This window comes from Sinocyclocheilus grahami, unplaced genomic scaffold, assembly GCF_001515645.1.
Source record: "Sinocyclocheilus grahami isolate Dianchi unplaced genomic scaffold, SAMN03320097.WGS_v1.1 scaffold83.1, whole genome shotgun sequence".
NCBI classification, from domain to species: Eukaryota; Metazoa; Chordata; class Actinopteri; order Cypriniformes; family Cyprinidae; genus Sinocyclocheilus; species Sinocyclocheilus grahami.
Window position 1 is genome coordinate 624,647 of NW_015505262.1, and position 20,793 is coordinate 645,439.

General features: G+C 37.2%; 2 protein-coding genes across 4 annotated transcripts; both read right to left on the reverse strand.

The window, feature by feature from the left end:
• Window positions 1-655: 655 nt before the first annotated feature.
• On the reverse strand, window positions 656-8,883 carry tnfrsf9a (tumor necrosis factor receptor superfamily, member 9a). Of its 3 annotated transcripts, none has more exons than XM_016273978.1 (9): window positions 8,865-8,883; window positions 3,377-3,521; window positions 2,454-2,570; window positions 2,132-2,269; window positions 1,914-1,986; window positions 1,747-1,814; window positions 1,615-1,656; window positions 1,341-1,478; window positions 656-1,237 (listed from the first exon to the last, which is right to left on the reverse strand). In XM_016273978.1, exons 2-9 carry the CDS (start codon window positions 3,513-3,515, stop codon window positions 1,107-1,109), a joined length of 846 nt encoding a protein of 281 aa, XP_016129464.1. In that variant the 5' UTR covers window positions 3,516-3,521; window positions 8,865-8,883; the 3' UTR covers window positions 656-1,106. The 3 variants fall into 3 exon arrangements, with proteins under 3 accessions (XP_016129464.1, XP_016129463.1, XP_016129462.1); XM_016273977.1 differs by lacking the exon at window positions 8,865-8,883 and adding an exon at window positions 6,077-6,411; XM_016273976.1 differs by lacking the exon at window positions 8,865-8,883 and adding an exon at window positions 5,252-5,396.
• A 7,989-nt stretch (window positions 8,884-16,872) lies between these two features.
• LOC107586545 (segment polarity protein dishevelled homolog DVL-3-like) lies at window positions 16,873-18,190 on the reverse strand (the record flags this gene model as incomplete). The annotated part of the gene is made up of 1 exon (XM_016273969.1): window positions 16,873-18,190. A coding segment is annotated over one exon (630 nt), but the record flags the coding sequence as incomplete, so codon positions are not given.
• Window positions 18,191-20,793: the final 2,603 nt, after the last annotated feature.

Below are 20,793 nucleotides of genomic sequence, written 5' to 3' on the forward strand. Positions count from 1 at the left end.
GTTAACTGGAGCAAAGAGACTATTTTAATTTTACAGTGTAAAGTTCAAAAAGTCTGTTTAGGGTAAACCGGATGGTACAGTCAGGAATAAATAAGCCCAACTGATGCATATGAGTGAGATAAGCTTTAATTTAAACAGTTTATCTAGTCAATGATATTGACAACGCAAATATGCAAATATGAATTTTAACCCAGGATTTACAAATGTAGCATGTGAAACCTGAGTTGAAACCTAATTCTCAGAATAAATTCCTACAGTGAACACAACTGTGAATGAATGAAAAGCAACAAGTCATGATTTTGTAAACCCAGGGTTTAGAATGGCCTGAGTTGACAGGCCATTCCTAATATGTACAAAACTATTCCTAATTCTAATATGTACAAAACATCTTGAGGTCAAATGTTTAGTTTCGGCAGTTCACTTCCTACATGACATGGTCAACCACATTTACCAAACAATACTCTGCTCTCTCTGCTGATTTCCAGACATAGATAAAAAAAAATAAAAATAAAAATTTATATATATATATATATAAACAATTAGACAAAGAACTATTAATTAAAAATAATTAAAGTAGTTAAAGTTATAATAGGTTAATAATAGGTTAAAGTGCAAACATGCCATTTAAAACAGTCTTGTTGTTGTTCTTCTGTTATCCTCTTTGTTCTTGGTCCAAAGAGCTTTTTTTAATTTTTTTTAAAGGTGCTGTTTTAAACAGAAAAGTGGGGAAGCCCACCAGGGTATTTCAAGAGGGCTTTGACCTGAAAATGTGACGCAAGCGCCAGTAGATGACGCCTACTCTCATAAAAGTGTTGACATATTGTCTGCTACTGCACACCTACGTTAACAACCTCTCATCTCTGTGTTATTAAGGTGCACTATACTTCAGAAGTTAAAAACTCTGATGTGAAAGTTCATTTTGTTTTCCAGAACAAATGAAACTACCCATTTTGTTCCCATTTATCACTGATACACCACATGGAATGGCTGACAGACACCCAGTCAAGTATGTATTTCACAGTTTAGTAGATGTTTAGTGGTTGTGCCCTCTTGTTCTTGAAGCAATGCTAGAGTCAGATAAGAAAATTAATGCTGTCCCAGTGAACTCACACTATGAGTTTAGACTCTGAGTCTTGCGTATTGATGGACTCTGAGCTGCCGCCCTGTTCCTGCTCAGGATGACGGAAACTACAGTCTTCTTGCTCAACAGCCATTATCCTGGACTCATCTGAGTGGTCTAAAAGAAAGGAATGACAATACTGTAAATTCAGACATTATCAGTTTTATTCTAAGAACGGCATATAAGAAAGACAAAATGGACACACAGGTTTAAATGGTACCTTGGTCAGGGGTATCGGTTTTTGGCTTCTCTGTTTTGTTTTGTGCCTTTACATATGCAACCACTGATGCTATGATACAAAGGACAGCCAACCCTGCCATCCCTGCAGCAATGAAAACTGAAAGCCATTTAGTCGGTTCTAGAAGATGCAAAAATATCCTTGAGGTTAGAATTTGATATTCATATTGAAAGACATGCAGTCCAGTTAACTTGAGCAATCTCAAAAAGTCTGCAATGATGCTATGTTCTTTTTTTTGCTAGATATTCTCATTTACCTTTTTTATCTGTCAAAACAGGTAAGGGTTCTTGTTTAGGTTCTGTAACAAAAATTGTAGACAAAAACATTAGATTATGCAGCAGTATGTTGCTTGCCATCCAAGTTATGTTCTTCTCCTGTATTTACTTACCTTCTAAATATGTGCACATACTGTCGCTGGTAACATTTCCTTTGACCAAAGTCTGTCCATCAGGACAACTAGAGAATGAATAAGAAAGTTTGAATGACGATTTACAATTTACGACAAATGTATTTCTGAGAAATTATATTTAAAAAAAACAGCCAATTGTACTCTACCTTTTTCTCCATTCTTTGCACATACTGTGGATTTTATCATTGAATTTTCCCTCTGGACATTTTCTACAAGATCCTGCAATCATTAAATTACAGAATTTAATTGAAAATAATAAGCAATTATGCAATATATAGCAATATAGCAGGCAATTTGCTATTAAATAGCTTGAGAATTTATTAATCAGAGAAGGTCAAGAAAAGGGGTTCAATTAAATTCTTACGCTCTTTGGTTGGCTCCTCCCCCTCCTTGCATTCAGTAACACAGAAAGAACATTTGTCGTTTCCACACCGATATCCAGCCTTGCATCCACATACGGTATTGCTGCTGATAGTGCAAGATTTAAGCGTAAACTGTTTACCTGTAAACATGTAACAGAAAGATTCATGCTTACTCAGTGTGATATTATTTATGCATTATGTACTCAATATGAAGCAAATATCAAAGCTTATGATGATGTATATAAATAAAATAATTTATCTCATAGCCTTACATTTTCATTTGCTTAACTAAAATGGAAATGAGGATGTAAAACTGGATCATACCTATGCACTGGGTACATCTCAAACAGTGGAATTCATGACTGATTATGTAAGTGTCAGGTTCACAGGGGATACAGAGCTTTTCTGGGTCTCTTCCACAACTCTCCACCAAGCGGTTCCCTGTAACCACAAGCAACTACTTTTGGCATGGCCATTGAAACTCATACACATTTGATTATACAGACGCATGGATGGGTTGAATGCAGAGCACAAATTCCGAGTATGGGTCACCATACTTGGCCACACGTCACTTCATTCACTTTCACAACTTCAGCACTGATCACAAAAGGGTGTCCAAAAGTCAGAGGGAGGATTTTTTCCCCCCATCTCTTTAAAAACCCAGCAATAAAAAATGTTTTAGGATTTGGGAAAATATAGAACAAACAAAAGTTCAACCTTTTTATCTGATAATATTAAAATATTGACATTTCAGTTCCACTGTATGTTTAACTGTTTAATGTCATGCAAAATAACATCTGCTTATCTGGAATGATAAATCCAAAAACATAGGGACAGTTACTGCTAATAGAGAATGACATCCACTGAGTCTCAATTGTCTTGTGAATATGGCAGAATGTTTGAAACTGGACCTTTCAAGCAAGCTTCACAGAACTCCTTATTACAGTAAGATTTCCGGGACAACCCTTTGAGTTCTCTAAGGATGATCTAATCATCTTTATGCAATGACAGAACACTTCAAGGATTTCCCTTTGAGTGCTAAACCACATCCTTTTCATGACACTTTCAAAATGATCTGAAACTTCCTTCACTTGGTCACTCATGTGTAATCCGCTGTTTGGCATTTTCGATATTCCAATAAATTATTTTTAAAGTGGTAAATCATGAAATCGTACCTTCATAAAAGTTGAAAATATCTTGTTAGGTACTAGATAATAGTACATTGCTGTCAGTTAATGTCTCTGTACCTGGCTTGCATCTCTTGCAGCAGACATCATTTCCATTAAGAGTCCAGTCATCACAGCCAGTGTCAACACCTATAGTGCTGTTCAGTACTAAACTGAACATTAGCAAAATCCTTGGAAGTCCTCGGGAAGCAGCCATCATTTCTTCCTGCACCAGAAATAAAACAATTGAACAACTAAGGAAAATCATTAAGCCATTATTAATTAAACGTTTATGTGATATAATACAATATAATCCTCCTGAGAACCAGAAAAAAAACGTTTTGTGAATTTTGTTGATTTTCATGCCATTACATTGGTTGGAGCATAAGAAACGAATGGAGAAAAACATTTTTGAAAAAATATATTTTTATTCAGATTTTATTTTATGTCCTTTGTAGAGGATGAAAAATAAATAAATAGATAGACATGAAAAGGCACATATAGGCAAAAACAGTGTTTTATTTTTTCATTCACCAATCAACTACTAAACTTCATGGAATATGTGCATAAAATGTCCATAAATGGGTATTCCCATTCTATACAATGTCTATCTCTATACATTGCATCTAATTTGCATGTTAATGTGTTCTTGGGGCAAACCATAATGAAAAAAGAAGTGTAATAATGGGAGTAATAACTGGGCAACATTTTCATAAGAATATCTCCTATTTCATAGGAATATTGATCAATAATTTATTTCCCTATTGACTTGTTGTGTCTCCCCATAATGCCTGATTAACATTATGTCTGTCCTGGTGTCCTCTACAGAAGACATGTATGAAAATTATAAGTCATATTCCGGTTTGAAACCCCATAACATTTTTCCGAGATGTTTATTTATAACAAACAATTTGGAAATTAGTCAGATATAAAAAAGAAAATTACAAAACATTATCACATTTCCCTAAGAGTGCTAAATTTGATCATTCTGTCAATATCAGACATATTTAAAGACCAAGCAGAGGGTGTGTTATTATCAAACCTCCAAACATTAGATATCTTTAAAAAGCCTTAAATGTGCTCTGTCCAGGATATGCAGAACTTAAAAACATCCAGAACATCCTTGTGGCATGTATGAAAATTATAAGTCATATTCCGGTTTGAAACCCCATAACATTTTTCCGAGATGTTTATTTATAACAAACAATTTGGAAATTAGTCAGATTTAAAAAGATAATTACAAAACTATCACATTTCCCTAAGAGTGCTAAATTTGATCATTCTGTCAATATCAGACATATTTAAAGACCAAGCAGAGGGTGTGATATTATCAAACCTCCAAACATTAGATATCTTTAAAAAGCCTTAAATGTGCTCTGTCCAGGCTATGCAGAACTTAAAAACATCCAGAACATCCTTGTGGCATGTATGGTCTCAGAGAAATTCACTAAATTATAATGCCCTTTACAGAGGACAAAATTCTATGCCTGGGTCCCAGGAGGGTATACTTATTTAATTATAACAACACTACTGTGTTCAGCAGAGCTGCTTATCATAATAAATCAACTTTACACAGTCATTGAACTGAACTGAACCAACACTGAACTGACTGGTGCTGAATAATGAACCTATTGTTTTGCTACAGCTGCTTTACAGCAGAATTTAGATTTGGCACATTTTTGAAGTTTGCCTCAATTATTCTGTTGAAACAATCTCTACTGTATAAAACACTATAAAAAAATAGACAAAATATTGATATATTATTAATAATAACTAAAAGTGTAATTCCTTCATCAATTCATTCAACTCTTTGTCAGCAGTGAACAGTGATGTAAAACAAAGTCTCAATGAACTTCTAAAATCCACAAATGTTTTTAGATGTAGCATAGAAAATAAAGTTATAATTATCTATATGATTCGTATTAATAAATAGTCACAAGTAAATAATATTCTTACCGTTTTGAGTGTAGTGGTCCTGACTCGAAGCAAACGCGCAATAAGATCAGAATTTCCCCTTGCTCATGATTTAAAGATCACAAAATTCACAAAAGCGTTGTCACATTACCAGTAGGAGGGGCTTTTAGCTCACTCGTTGCCTCTCTCTCTCTTTTCTATATCTTTCTCGCTCTCTGACTTCCATTTCATCGGCGTGAGCGGCCGCATGTTTTTCTCCGTACACATTTCATGTCGCTATATAAAGCGTTAACAGCGAAACAACGTAGTTTGTACTTTTTTGCCAACTAGTCACGTAAACTGGTTAGTGACGCATCATGACTCAGCTGTCCGAAGGAAGCAGCACAAACTATTCGCTGTCATCGACATTTAGAAACTCTGCTGCACAGCGTTTTCGACCTCCTCCTAAGCCTATATTTAAAATATTTCCTTTTTACTCCTGGCTTTGGAATGGAGCTTGAAGGAGGCTAGGAATATATTATGTGGCAACCAAAGTTCCATATAATACTTTCAAGAATCCGGTGATTTGTCAACGACTCTTTAACGTTAGCTGCTGCTGCTCCTTGCTTGCGTGCTTTTTACGGTAACACAAGGAAATAGACCCATAAACAAAACAAGACAAGCGTGTTATATGGTAATGAAAGCATTTTAATGAACATAAAAGTAATTTGTACAAGACACTTTTTGTAGTACAGTCAGCAATGCAAAACTTGGCAGACTATCTAGCGTCAACTAACACAACAATAAAACGATACCATAGTTTAAAAAAAAATTGTAATAGGCCTAATGAGTTAATACATATTAAAGCACAAGCCAAACATAGCCTACCTGTAAAAAGTTAACCAATTTCCTCGGGAACTTATTAAATCCTGGCTGTTTTTACCACCGGAAACAGAACAACGTTATTGTGGCGACTTGGAAAACTAAAGCGGTCAAAATCAGCGTTTAGGTGGTAGCCTACAAGTCGTAGCTCTCAGGAAATTCCCATTTTACAAGTTGTAATGAGGAGTTCCATGAAGACGTAAACGCTTTTTACAATCCCGTAATTGCGGTCAATTACCTGTGTCAGTATGCAGCAGATGGCAGATACACCCAACTTAACATTATCCTGCCCGAAATACCCATAAACATTACAGATAACATCTGAAACCTCTTTTTAAAAAATTATGAAAAAAATTAATTGAATTTGAATAATAAGACACAATCAGGAAGAATAAGTTACCAATCAAATTTATCTTTGCACTACAGAGGTGCATGGAAGAACACAAAAGTGGTATTTAGGTATATTTACAGTGTTTAATGAGGTTAATGAGGTGGCACGAATGCATTTAAATTTACAATAACAATGTTATGAGATACATTTTTAAAAAATATAATGTTCTGAATATAGAAATATTAAATGATTTAAATAACTGAAATTATGCTTTCCAATTAAAATAAAACCGCTAGTAGGTGGTGGTAAGTCACTTGTCTTTGTCACTGAATCAATTAATGAGGTTAATGAGGTGGCACGAATGCATTTAAATTTACAATAACAATGTTATGAGATACATTTTTAAAAATATAATGTTCTGAATATAGAAATATTAAATGATTTAAATAACTGAAATTATGCTTTCCAATTAAAATAAAACCGCTAGTAGGTGGTGGTAAGTCACTTGTCTTTGTCACTGAATCATTCAATCGATTCATTCAAACGGCTGATTCATTCATGAACAAAGCGACTGTCTTTATGGTAATTGAATCATTGACTCACTGGATTCATTCAAATACGCATTCATTCATAAACAAAACACCGCTGTGTTTGCTTATTGGAGTTGTGCAGCGGCAGCTGTGACTTTGTTTGGACCTATTTTCGATGATGAAATTGATTTTAGGAACATTGCTGTCTGACTTTGCTCTAAGTCACATAATATTAACTTATTGTTTATTGAACTGTTGTATAAAATCAATATCACATGTGCAAACTCTCTTTAGAATCACTGAAAAGCTGTCACTCATCTCAGTTCATGGCAAACTCACAAACTTCTTTTATAATGAATGAAGCTCTACACTGCACAATGAATCTCTTGTTTACATCATGTAAATAATTCATCATTTTATAATGAGACAACTCAGCACTGAAAAAAACTGTTTTTGACTAACTTAAACACCTCTGATTGGCAATGCGTTCAAGAAATCAACAGATATCCCTGTGATTGGCTACACTGCTCAATGCTGCTAGAACGCGTTGTAAATAGAAACCTATGGTGCTCTCCATAGCGCAAACACAGACATGCACTGCGTGTGCAAAATCTGGCATCTATTTCTCGATTACAGTGTGTGTTTTTGGATATGTTGCGTGCTTGTGCAAGTGTGTTAGGTTATGATACCATTTTAAATCTATATGTCTCATTAACGGAAATGCAAGGTCTTTTCGGGCTAGACTACATTATTTTTAGACAGCATTTACATTAAGACCTGGATCTTTTCAGGTACGCAAACACAGCTTTATCCATTAAAGTAAGATGTTCAGATTTTCGGCAAAGTCACAGATAATTTACCTAAAGCAGTCTGCTTTCACGCTCTGTTCAGTAAGCCTGACCACACACTTGAAGATTTTCCCCCGATGTTCCGATTCGAGGCCTGTCACAGCCAATGACATTGACCCATTCAAACTGGTTTTTAAAGTGTATTTTACGCGTATTTAACATGTTATATACGTGTTGAATATGCGTGTTTAACGCACTAATTTTTCACATGCAAACAACATGTATTTAACGAGTGAAATCTGCACTATATACACGTGAAATATGCGTATTTAACGTGTTGTTGGCGTGTTCATATTCACGTGTTTTGGCCCTTTTGGCCTTCCATACTCTAGTCACGTTTGATCTTGCAAATCTCAGTGAGATCACGTGTCACTGTGAAATCGACAAGTGTGTGGTCTTGCGGTCTGGTCGCATCATCTAGTGTACGCGTTCAGAGGTTTATTAGGTAAAAAATCTGTTGAATCTGTCTTCATGTCTGTGGTCTCCCTTGGTTTTAAAATTGCTTAAGATTGGGGTGTCAATCTCAATTCCTGGAGGGCCGGAGCCCTGCAGAGTTTAGATTAAACCCTGCTCCAACACACATACCATGTAGTCCCCCCTCGAAATTCACCACTGAAAATAATTGCAAAAAAAAAAAAGATTGAAATAATTGCAAGTGAAATGACAGTTCCTTTGAAAAATATACGTTTTAGGTACTGGGCCATAGTTGCAGCTAACTTGAGAGAAATGGCATTGTCTTAATAAGATGTGGCTAAACGGCTCTATCACTTTCTATTAATTTTGCACTATTGTCACAATTTTCTACCAATTTGCATTTAAACATTCCTCAGAGGTGCAACCTTCATAATTAAAGGAGCATTTAATTTAAACATCCACTAATTTTCATATCCAATAACAAAAGTGATAATACTTCCAGACATCGTCACTGAAACACTGTTTTCCCCCATTAGTTTTGTATAAAAAATAACCTAAATTCAGTAGTGCTATCTAAATTGCTATTATGTCATATAATTAACTAAAAAAGAAAGTTAGTGATGATCTGGCACATACACCTACATTACCACATCACACACACCCACACTGACCTTTTCATTGGAAGATTAAATGACATTGTCAGCCTACACCAAACGCGTCATTTGCAGCTCAACTCACTTAAGAATCTCTGTCTGGACGTCATTATAAGTGGCCAGAGAAAAAAAACAAAAAAACAGGCATCAGACTCAGCACATATTACACACACGTTGCTAAGACTCAGAGATATACATCAGTGTGTGTCACACCAAGGTTAAGTATCATCTAGGTATCTGTTCTTTCCACTTGACACTTACCAACCCTTTTAAGTGATAAGCATTTTGTTTACTTTCTGTGAAAAATACAGTCAAGGGGCTTAAATGTTAAAAGCTCACTTCCTCATACTGAGAAGCAGCAGTAGTGTCAGAGCCAGAGCAGGGCACATTCATGCAAATGTCTTACACATAGCAGGGAAAAAACATCTGTATATATGCCAGTAAGTGTTTCAGAACACTGTGTCTCAGACTTACCATCAAACATTCTCTTCAAAAAAGCTTTTATGAGGTGGGACAATATAAAAAAATAGTTGACCCAATATGACCCAAACCATAACTAGATTTTCACACAAATCCTGAAAGTAGACATAAAGAACTGTCTGTGTGTGTGTGTGTGTGTGTGTGTGTGTGTGCGCGCGCGTGATGCTACAATACAATAGGTAAGGATAATGTACGTTAATTAGACACAAAATATTGATTTAAGTTGAAATATTTTTTTAGCTCTCCAAACTCAAAGCTTCCGCAAAGATAAACAGTTCCTAACAAACAGCTTTATGCCTAGGCGAATTTCAGACGAGATGGACATTTAAGACATAATGTAGTCAAATCACTAATTACACAGCTTTTCACCACATAAATAAAGGCGAGGACATACAATGTTACTTGATAATAAAAGCATTTTAAAATCGTACCCGTTTATTAGCTTAAATCCATTACAGTGTACAAAACAAAGATACACAATAAAGAAAGCAGCTGCGTTTGAATGAAACCATAGAGAGGGTGGCAGTGTAATATGTGAGACGTGAAAAAAGTGCTGGCCTCAAATACTCGGATGGCATTGCTAAGGAGGACGATTGTTATCAGGGAATAACCTCGGAATGTCACAACTAACAAATCAGAATCAAGTATTCCAGAGAGCTGTGTAAGAAATTTTATTATATACATGCATACAGTGGGTACAGAAAAATAAATCACCCGCCTTTAAAATAAACACATTTTGTTGCTTTGCAGCCTGAAATGAAGATAGACAGTTTTTGTTTTATCCAGCTGTATTTACTCAGTGCAACTTATAACATCCAAGTGAAAGATATAACACCAACATGTCAGAAAAAAATAAAACACATTCACTGTGTTGAAAAAGGATCACCCCCTTGTGTCAGTATTTTGTTGAACCACCTTTTGCTTTAATTACAGCCTTTAGTCTGTTGGTATATGTCTCTACTAACTTTGCACATCTAGACTTTGTAATATTTGTCCACTCCTCTTTGCAGAACTTCTCAAGTTCAGTTAAATTTGATGGTGACAGTTTGTGGACTGCAGTCTTCAAATCATTCCAGAGATTTTCAATGTGGTTTAGGTCTGGGCTCTGACTAGGCCATGCAAGGACATTCACCTTTTCTTCTTTAGCCACTGTGGTCAGTTTTGCTGTGTGCTTTGGGTCATTGTTATGTTGGAAGGTAAACCTTCTTCCCATTGACAACTTTCTGGCAGAGGGCAGCAGATTTCCTCAAGAATTTGACAGTATTTTGCCCCATCCATTTTTCCTTCTATCCTGCCAAGTGCTCCAGTCCCTGCTGCAGAGAAACACCCCATAACAGGATATCAGCACATCCATGTTTTACTGTAGGAATGGTGTTATTTGGATGGTGAGTTGTATTGGGTTTCCGCCAGGCATATCGTTTGGTGTTGTGGCCAAATAATTAAGTTTTAGTCTCATCTGCCTCTGAATCTTCAAGATGCGTTTGGCAAAGCTCAGTCGTGACTGCATGTGGCCTTTCTTGAGGAGTGGCTTTTTCCATACAAGCCACATTTGTGGAGAATGTGTGATGTTGTCAAATACACACAATGCATGTGACAATGCATGCAGGAACACTTCCCATAACATACAATGTACCCTTATTCTTATTCCGAGGTCACCGTAGCCACCCAGATCCAGTCTGTATCCAGTCCAGATGGTGGATCAGCACCTAGAGACGACCTCTACAGTCCTGAATGTCAGTGGAGACCACGTCAACTAGATGTGCCCCAGAGACAGATCCCCTGCGAAGACCTCGTCGACGGCACAATTTGGCGTTGTGGCCAAATAATTAAGTTTTAGTCTCATCTGCCTCTGAATCTTCAAGATGCGTTTGGCAAAGCTCAGTCGTGACTGCATGTGGCCTTTCTTGAGGAGTGGCTTTTTCCATACAAGCCACATTTGTGGAGAATGTGTGATATTATTTTTGTCAAATACACACAATGCATGTGACAATGCATGCAGGAACACTTCCCATAACATACAATGTACCCTTATTCTTATTCCAAGGTCACCGTAGCCACCCAGATCCAGTCTGTATCCAGTCCAGATGGTGGATCAGCACCTAGAGACGACCTCTACAGTCCTGAATGTCAGTGGAGACCACGTCAACTAGATGTGCCCCAGAGACAGATCCCCTGCGAAGACCTCGTCGACGGCACAACAACACCGGAAACAGACAAGACCTCTGCACCTGTGTTGCAGCCTGGAATTAAACCATGCCATGTTGGTTTTGTCTGGCCAGAGGAGAGCTGGCCCCCAACTGAGCCTGGTTTCTCCCAAAGTTTTTTCTCCATTCTGTCACCGATAGAGTTTTGGTTCCTTGCCACTGTCACCTTTGGCTTGCTTAGTTGGGGACACTTGACTGATTGCACACACACAATTGGAAGAGAACTGAACTGGATGATGAAATCACTGAATCATCAATGAACTGACTTTAGCTGAAAAATGACTCTTTTATGGTCTTCTTACATCATTGACAAACTATTTTCCTGTTTGATTATGTAAAGCTGCTTTGACACAACCAGTAATTTCCTGCAACTGCTTCAGAGTTGCTGTAGGCCACTTGTTAGCCTCTCTGACCAGTTTCCTTCTGGTTCTTTCATCCAGTTTGGAGCGATGTCCTGATCCAGGGAGGGTCTGTGTTGTACCAAATACCTTCCACTTCTTAATAATAGACTTCACTGTGCTTCTAGGCATTGATAAAGCCTTTGATTTTTTTTTGTATCCATCTCTTGACTTGTGCCTGTCCACACCTTTATCCCGGAGATCTTTTGACAGTGCCTTGCCACCCACAGTTGATTGTTTGCTTCAGTTGCACTACCAAGGACTGAAACGCTCCAAGAAAGCTCTTTTCATGCTGAGCTAATCAAAATGATCACAGCTGATCACAGTTGAACGTCAAATGGCTTTGTGTGCCATTGAGAAGCTGATTAGCTCCACCTGATTGAGTTTACAAGTCATTTTTAGGAGGGGGGGGTGATTCTGTTTCCAACTCAGCGATTCTGACAAAAACTGTGTCCATCTTCATTTCAGTCGGCAAAGCAACAAAATGTGATTAATTTAAAAGGGGGTGATTTTTTTTCAGGGGGATCATTTATATATATATATATATAAAAATCAAAAGTAAAAAAAAATGCAGTTTTGGATGCTCCAATACATCCAATACATAACATCCCAGATGTTCACAATTGGATTCATGCCTGGGGAACGTCACCCTTCTACAGTTCTGTCCAGCTGTCCTCTTGTAACAGCCTGGCTCACCGCACTGTATCTCCTCCACGCTCAAGACTGAGACTGTGCTGGGAGACACACCAAACCTCCTTACGACAGCACCTATGGATGTCCTATCCTGGAGGACATGGACTACCTGTGGAATCAGTCAGGAAAGATAAGGAGAGAGCAATTGTCTATGGCCTCTATCTGCTTACTAACTGGACAGACTGATATTTTAATTGACTTGGTGTTATACTTAATCACTAAGTGTTTCCTTTTGAGTAGTATAAATATATATATATATATATCTATATATATAGATATATATAGATACATATAGATACACTCACTGGCCACTTTATTAGGTACACCTTGCTAGTATCGGGTTGGACCCCCTTTTGCCTTCAGAACTGCCTTAATTCTTGGAGGTGACTGTGGAGGCCATTTGAGTAAAGTGAACTCATTGTCATGTTCAAGAAACCAGTCTGAGATGATTTAAGCTTTGTGACATGGTGCATTATCCTGCTGGAAGTAGCCATCGGAAGATGGGTACACTGTAGTCATAAAGGGATGGACATGGTCAGCAACAATACTCAGATAGTCTGTGGTGTTTAAACTGTGCTCAATTGGTATTAAGGGGTCTAAAGTGTGCCAAGAAAATATCCCCCACCCCATTACAGCACCACCACCAGCCTGAACCGTTGAGACAAGGCAGGATGGATCCATGCTTTCATGTTCTTTATGCCAAATTCTGACCCTGCCATCTGAATGTCGCAGCAGAAATCGAGACTCATCAGACCAGGCAACGTTTTTCCAATCTTCTATTGTCCAATTTTGGTGAGCCTGTGCGAATTGTAGCCTCCGTTTCCTGTTCTTAGCTGACAGGAGCGGCACCCGGTGTGATCTTCAGCTGCTGTAGTCCATCTGCTTCAGGGTTCGACATAGTGTTGTTTTTGGCAGCCTGTTTTAATTTGAGTTTTAATCTAGTCTTTGTGTGAAACTGTCATTTTAGTTTTTATTAGTTTTAGTCACGTTCATACTCTTTTTAGTCTAGTCAAGTTTTAGTCGACTAAAAGTCTGAGCATTTTAGTCTAGTTTTAGTCGACGAAAACTGATGACATTTAGTCTAGTTTTAGTCAATGAAAATTGTATTTTAGTCTCTTTTTAGAAATGCAATTCTATTTAACCCAGTCAATATAGTATAAGTACCTAGTAGTATAGACGAAACCAAAATTTTATTTTAGCCAAACCCATTTCAAACAAGGTTATCTTATTATATTATTGTTACCTTATAGACTCAAGAATACATCCATTCCAGACATATATATATATATATGGCCTGCACTACAGTACACACACTTTATTAATCTTCACTATATGACTTTATGACTTAAGGTATGTAATTTATTATTCATATTTGGGAAAACAGTATGACAATTGATGTCAACAATGTGTTCAACACTGCCAGTTATTCAGAATAAATTTTTGTTTAATTTATGTCTGAAGTTTTGGTATGAAGTTTAGTTTTGAGAAACTTTTCTGATCATTGGTTCAACGTGGAATATATGTTGTTTTACTACTCCAGCTCAACTCTGGAGATATGATCCCCATCAGAAACTATGCTTCAGAGATGTAAAAATGATACCTTCTCACAAGTTTCATAACACCACATAGCTTGTCTAAAAAAAAAAAAAAATGGTATAATCATGGGCGTACAGGACAATTATGAGTAGACAGGAGACATCTATTCTTTGAAAATGATCCGGTGTTTTGGCAGCACAAATCATGCAGACAAAACACAGATAGTGAAAAATGATATCACCGCCCTAAGCTTTTACCAGACACGCCAATGTTTTCTGCCAAATAGCAAATACTGGAGACCTGATGGTGCCAGACAGCAGACCAAAATAAGCTACTTTTGTAACAAGCTTTGTTCATGAATAAAGAAAAAAAACAACTTCAAGACAATGGCTGGCCACTTCTTAATACTTAAAAGTTTATTTTCAGTTTCATATATATATTTATATAATATATTTATGTTATCATATTTACAATTTATTATTCCTCTTTTGTGAAGAAACAAAAAAGCAAACAGCTTTCACTGCAATCAGTGTTTCATTCTAAAGGGCCCAGAAGTTACATTTCAAAAGTGCTTGACAAACTCTTACTCTTTCCTGTTTTGGCTCAGGCAGATAGATCAGTTCATGGAACGGAACACTACGAACAAAGACAACACCTCACTGCTTTACCAGTAAATTTTACCTTTCCTCCATAAAAATAACTGTTTTAGAACAAAAATCATGACTCACTAATTTTCAAGGGACTTTGGTTAGCCTATCTGCCTGTTTTAATATCTATGTTATAACTTACAGGGCCTACTACCAGTCTACTGCATTAACTGTACAGTGACGGTCGTAATACAGTGGTAAATGCTAAGACAACTGGTGACATCTGAACAGTCAGTTCACGTACTCTATGAAAAGCACCTGTTTGTTATTGTTAAAATGTATCATGTACATTTAGAGTTCATGACGGGTATTTTTGCAACATTTGGCAACCATGAGTCTAAAATGAACACGTCCAAGCATTTATTTAATGATTGCTTAACATGCTATCAAGCTAATGAGGGAATTTTGAGTTGTAGCCTCACAAGACAATACATTCAACAATGTTTAGGGACATTATGATGTTATAATGTCTGATTGTCAACAGGGTTATGACTCTGTGAATGTAAAGTCAAATGCAACTGTGTAAGAAAAAAAAAGCATCCACCGCATGGATACATTTAAAAGTACAGACTGTTTCAAGAGCTGTCATGCCAGTTTTCTGGCTTGTAACTTGTGCAAAGTGTAGAGCAGCTACATGCTGCTTCGAGCATAAGAAGCAGGCAGTCTGACATTCTTGTTAAACGCTTATTAGTTGTGGTATCTTGTGCTGCTACTGCAGTACTGTAGTTTTTGTGTCAGAGTAAATTAACTCTGCAGTTGTGCTTTTTTTTTTAGTATCTTTCTATGATTGAAAAAACATTGAATCAACGTTAAAGGAGTAGTTCACTTCCAGAATGAAAATTCTGTCATGTACTCAAGAAAGTTTCTTTCTTCTGTTGAACACAAAAAATATATTTAGAAAAATGTTAGTATCCAGGTGATGGGCACTACTGACTTCCATAGTATTTTTTTTTCCTACTATGGAAGTCAATGGTGCCCATCAACTGTTCAGATACCAAAATTTTTCAAAATATCTTCTTTTGTGTTCAACAGAAGAAAGAAACTCATACAGGTTTGGAACAAGTGGAGGGTGAGTGAATGATGACAGAATTTTCATTCTGGAAGTGAAGTACTCCTTTAAAGAAAGAGTTGACCTAAAAATGAAAAATCTGTCATTTGCTCACTCTTGTTTTTTTCCCCTCGAATATCTTCTCTCTTCTGTTTAACAAAAAAAAGTACTTTTTTTTTTTTTTTTTAATATCCTGTTCGTTCCTTTGCATATCATAGAAGGGAATGGGGACAGGCTGTCAAGCTCCGAAATGACAAAAAAAGAAAAAGAAAAAGTATAGTCCATGCAACATAGTGGGCTATATTTCGTCTTCTGAAGACATATGATATATTTTGGCCACAGGAAGCTAAGCTGTTAATAAATTATAATCTCCTTTTTCTTATGACTACTTTTATGATACTTTTATGTTTTTTGTTGTTGTTGTTATTTTTGGTCAATTTGTAGCTTGACTGCCCCAGTCCCTAGTCACTCCAATTAAAAGAGTTGTCAGGATATTCTGAATAATATGCTCAGTATTAAAAACATATATATATATAAAAATAGCAGTGTTCTTTTAGTATTGTCTATATGCCATTATACCATTTTATTAATATTTGAATAGCTTTTATTTTTATATTTTCAGTTTTCATTTTAATTTGAACATTTTAGTAATATTTATTATGCATATTATTACTTTATTATATTTATTAATAGAATAATTATTATTTATTATGTGCATTTGTCATTGTTATTTGACTCAATTTTAATATTTCTATTTAGTTTAAATCATTTTAGGACTTCTGTTTCCAAGGCAACATTTCTCATTTTCATTTATATTTTATTTCAGCTTCATTTCAATTACTGAAAACAATTTTTAATAGATAGTTAGTTAACAATTACAACAGTAATTTTTTGTTCCACAGAAGAAAGAAACTCTACATGTGCATAATTGAGAGTAAATGACAGAACTCAGTATTGGGTGAACTGTCCCTTTAAATGCTTTAAATTGGGCTGTTAGTTTGTACTAGTGATGGGAAGTTCGGATCATTTTACTGACTCGGATCTTTGAATCTCGTTCAGCAAAATGAACGAATTCTTTTTCCAAGTAATTTTGTTCATTTCAGCAGAATATAATTAAAATGTTACATGTTAATATCCAAATTCCCAAACACATCTATTTACGCAAACACTGATCACATTATATAAACTATAATGCAACCAAGGCCAAATTATAAAAAAACTGAAATGATTAATTCATTGCTTAGCTGGCTGTGCAGTCTGTTAGTTCACCTCACCTCCCTAGTTTTCGGGTCGTTCGTTCTTTTGTCACATCACATCCCTGTAAGGTTAAATGAAAGCAGTCTTTACCGAAAAGTAACTAATCATTTCTCTTTCCGGTACTGACTGCATAGCCTCTAGTCTATGGGGCTGTCACGTGAGGAACGAACGACTCGAACCCGAGAGTTGCACTAATCATTTCGGTTTCCTGTACAAAACCTATTGGCTGTTGCGCATGCGCGGTCAACACGAAATGAACGAATCCCTTGCTAAAACAACTTGTCATTCCCGAGTCATATTAAAGATTCGTTCAAAATGAACGAATCGTTCAAGAACGACCCATCACTAGTTTGTACATTCTCAGTGCAGGGATCGTCAGTAGGAAAAATTAAATTAAGCAAACTGCGGGAAGTAGGCCTTGTGCTCTGAATGGGTTGAAGGCACTCTCCTGTCACATAATATCAACAAAAAATTCACAAGGATTGCCCATAGCGTGTTGAAAAGACTGCCGACTAGCTGTGAGTTCTGGGGGGACGTTTGCTAGCTCCCGGACGGGAGGAGCCCCAGGTGGGCTGTTGCTTGCTGCCGCTTTGGGGGCGAGGTGAGCGAGGCAGTAAGGAGGGGGCAGACCCGGTGGGCCGTACGAAGAGCCGTGACTTCTCTCACTGTGGGCACAGGACAGATGATTGGGCTGAATGAAAGGGGCATGGCTGTAGGTGAACTTGTGGCTATGCTGCAAGACGCTGTGACACTGGCCGTGGCTGTACCCAGAATGAGCGTTGCTGTGGCTGGAGTGGGCCTGACTGGCAGCAGAGCGGCTGTGGCTTTGATGACTTAGCTGACTGGGTGCTCTCTCACCCCTCCTTCCGACCCACGTTCCCATTTCTGATTCGCTGCCCCCACAGCACGGTGCCTTATGGTCCTTTTCTCGAGGGGAGGGTCTCCGTCCTTTCCCAGCGCTGGGGTTGGAGCCACTGCTTCTGCTACCTGAGGTGAAAGACAAATGTATTTGGACAAAAGTAGTATTATTTTCCCTCACAAAACCATATGCTAACCAGATCCAACAAGCAATGTTTCGAATTTCGAATTACAGCCGTGACAAGCAAATCTACATTTGGTTAGTTGCTTGACTTATATTTCTGCAGCGTCAACCAACTTGAAATCAGCTTCTCATCTACACTACTTTTCAAAGGTTTGAGGTGAAGAGGGGGCTGTCAAGCTCCGAAATGACAAAAAAAGAAAAAGAAAAAGTATAGTCCATGCAACATAGTGGGCTATATTTCGTCTTCTGAAGACATATGATATATTTTGGCCACAGGAAGCTAAGCTGTTAATAAATTATAATCTCCTTTTTCTTATGACTACTTTTATGATACTTTTATGTTTTTTGTTGTTGTTGTTATTTTTGGTCAATTTGTAGCTTGACTGCCCCAGTCCCTAGTCACTCCAATTAAAAGAGTTGTCAGGATATTCTGAATAATATGCTCAGTATTAAAAACATATATATATAAAAATAGCAGTGTTCTTTTAGTATTGTCTATATGCCATTATACCATTTTATTAATATTTGAATAGCTTTTATTTTTATATTTTCAGTTTTCATTTTAATTTGAACGTTTTAGTAATATTTATTATGCATATTATTACTTTATTATATTTATTAATAGAATAATTATTATTTATTATGTGCATTTGTCATTGTTATTTGACTCAATTTTAATATTTCTATTTAGTTTAAATCATTTTAGGACTTCTGTTTCCAAGGCAACATTTCTCATTTTCATTTATATTTTATTTCAGCTTCATTTCAATTACTGAAAACAATTTTTAATAGATAGTTAGTTAACAATTACAACAGTAATTTTTTGTTCCACAGAAGAAAGAAACTCTACATGTGCATAATTGAGAGTAAATGACAGAACTCAGTATTGGGTGAACTGTCCCTTTAAATGCTTTAAATTGGGCTGTTAGTTTGTACTAGTGATGGGAAGTTCGGATCATTTTACTGACTCGGATCTTTGAATCTCGTTCAGCAAAATGAACGAATTCTTTTTCCAAGTAATTTTGTTCATTTCAGCAGAATATAATTAAAATGTTACATGTTAATATCCAAATTCCCAAACACATCTATTTACGCAAACACTGATCACATTATATAAACTATAATGCAACCAAGGCCAAATTATAAAAAAACTGAAATGATTAATTCATTGCTTAGCTGGCTGTGCAGTCTGTTAGTTCACCTCACCTCCCTAGTTTTCGGGTCGTTCGTTCTTTTGTCACATCACATCCCTGTAAGGTTAAATGAAAGCAGTCTTTACCGAAAAGTAACTAATCATTTCTCTTTCCGGTACTGACTGCATAGCCTCTAGTCTATGGGGCTGTCACGTGAGGAACGAACGACTCGAACCCGAGAGTTGCACTAATCATTTCGGTTTCCTGTACAAAACCTATTGGCTGTTGCGCATGCGCGGTCAACACGAAATGAACGAATCCCTTGCTAAAACAACTTGTCATTCCCGAGTCATATTAAAGATTCGTTCAAAATGAACGAATCGTTCAAGAACGACCCATCACTAGTTTGTACATTCTCAGTGCAGGGATCGTCAGTAGGAAAAATTAAATTAAGCAAACTGCGGGAAGTAGGCCTTGTGCTCTGAATGGGTTGAAGGCACTCTCCTGTCACATAATATCAACAAAAAATTCACAAGGATTGCCCATAGCGTGTTGAAAAGACTGCCGACTAGCTGTGAGTTCTGGGGGGACGTTTGCTAGCTCCCGGACGGGAGGAGCCCCAGGTGGGCTGTTGCTTGCTGCCGCTTTGGGGGCGAGGTGAGCGAGGCAGTAAGGAGGGGGCAGACCCGGTGGGCCGTACGAAGAGCCGTGACTTCTCTCACTGTGGGCACAGGACAGATGATTGGGCTGAATGAAAGGGGCATGGCTGTAGGTGAACTTGTGGCTATGCTGCAAGACGCTGTGACACTGGCCGTGGCTGTACCCAGAATGAGCGTTGCTGTGGCTGGAGTGGGCCTGACTGGCAGCAGAGCGGCTGTGGCTTTGATGACTTAGCTGACTGGGTGCTCTCTCACCCCTCCTTCCGACCCACGTTCCCATTTCTGATTCGCTGCCCCCACAGCACGGTGCCTTATGGTCCTTTTCTCGAGGGGAGGGTCTCCGTCCTTTCCCAGCGCTGGGGTTGGAGCCACTGCTTCTGCTACCTGAGGTGAAAGACAAATGTATTTGGACAAAAGTAGTATTATTTTCCCTCACAAAACCATATGCTAACCAGATCCAACAAGCAATGTTTCGAATTTCGAATTACAGCCGTGACAAGCAAATCTACATTTGGTTAGTTGCTTGACTTATATTTCTGCAGCGTCAACCAACTTGAAATCAGCTTCTCATCTACACTACTTTTCAAAGGTTTGAGGTGAAGAGGGATTTTTTATAAGAAGAAGTGAATACTTGACACGTTAAATTGATTTTTAAAAAATGGCAGTAAAGACTTTTACATTGTTATAAAAATATTTCAAATAAATACTGTTCTTATGAACTTTCTATTTATCCATGAATCTTGGAAAATAAATGTATCAAGGTTTCCAAAAAAAAAATAAAAAATAGGTAGCACAATTGTTTTCAACATTGCTATAAGAAATGTTTCTTGGGCCCAAATCAACCATATAA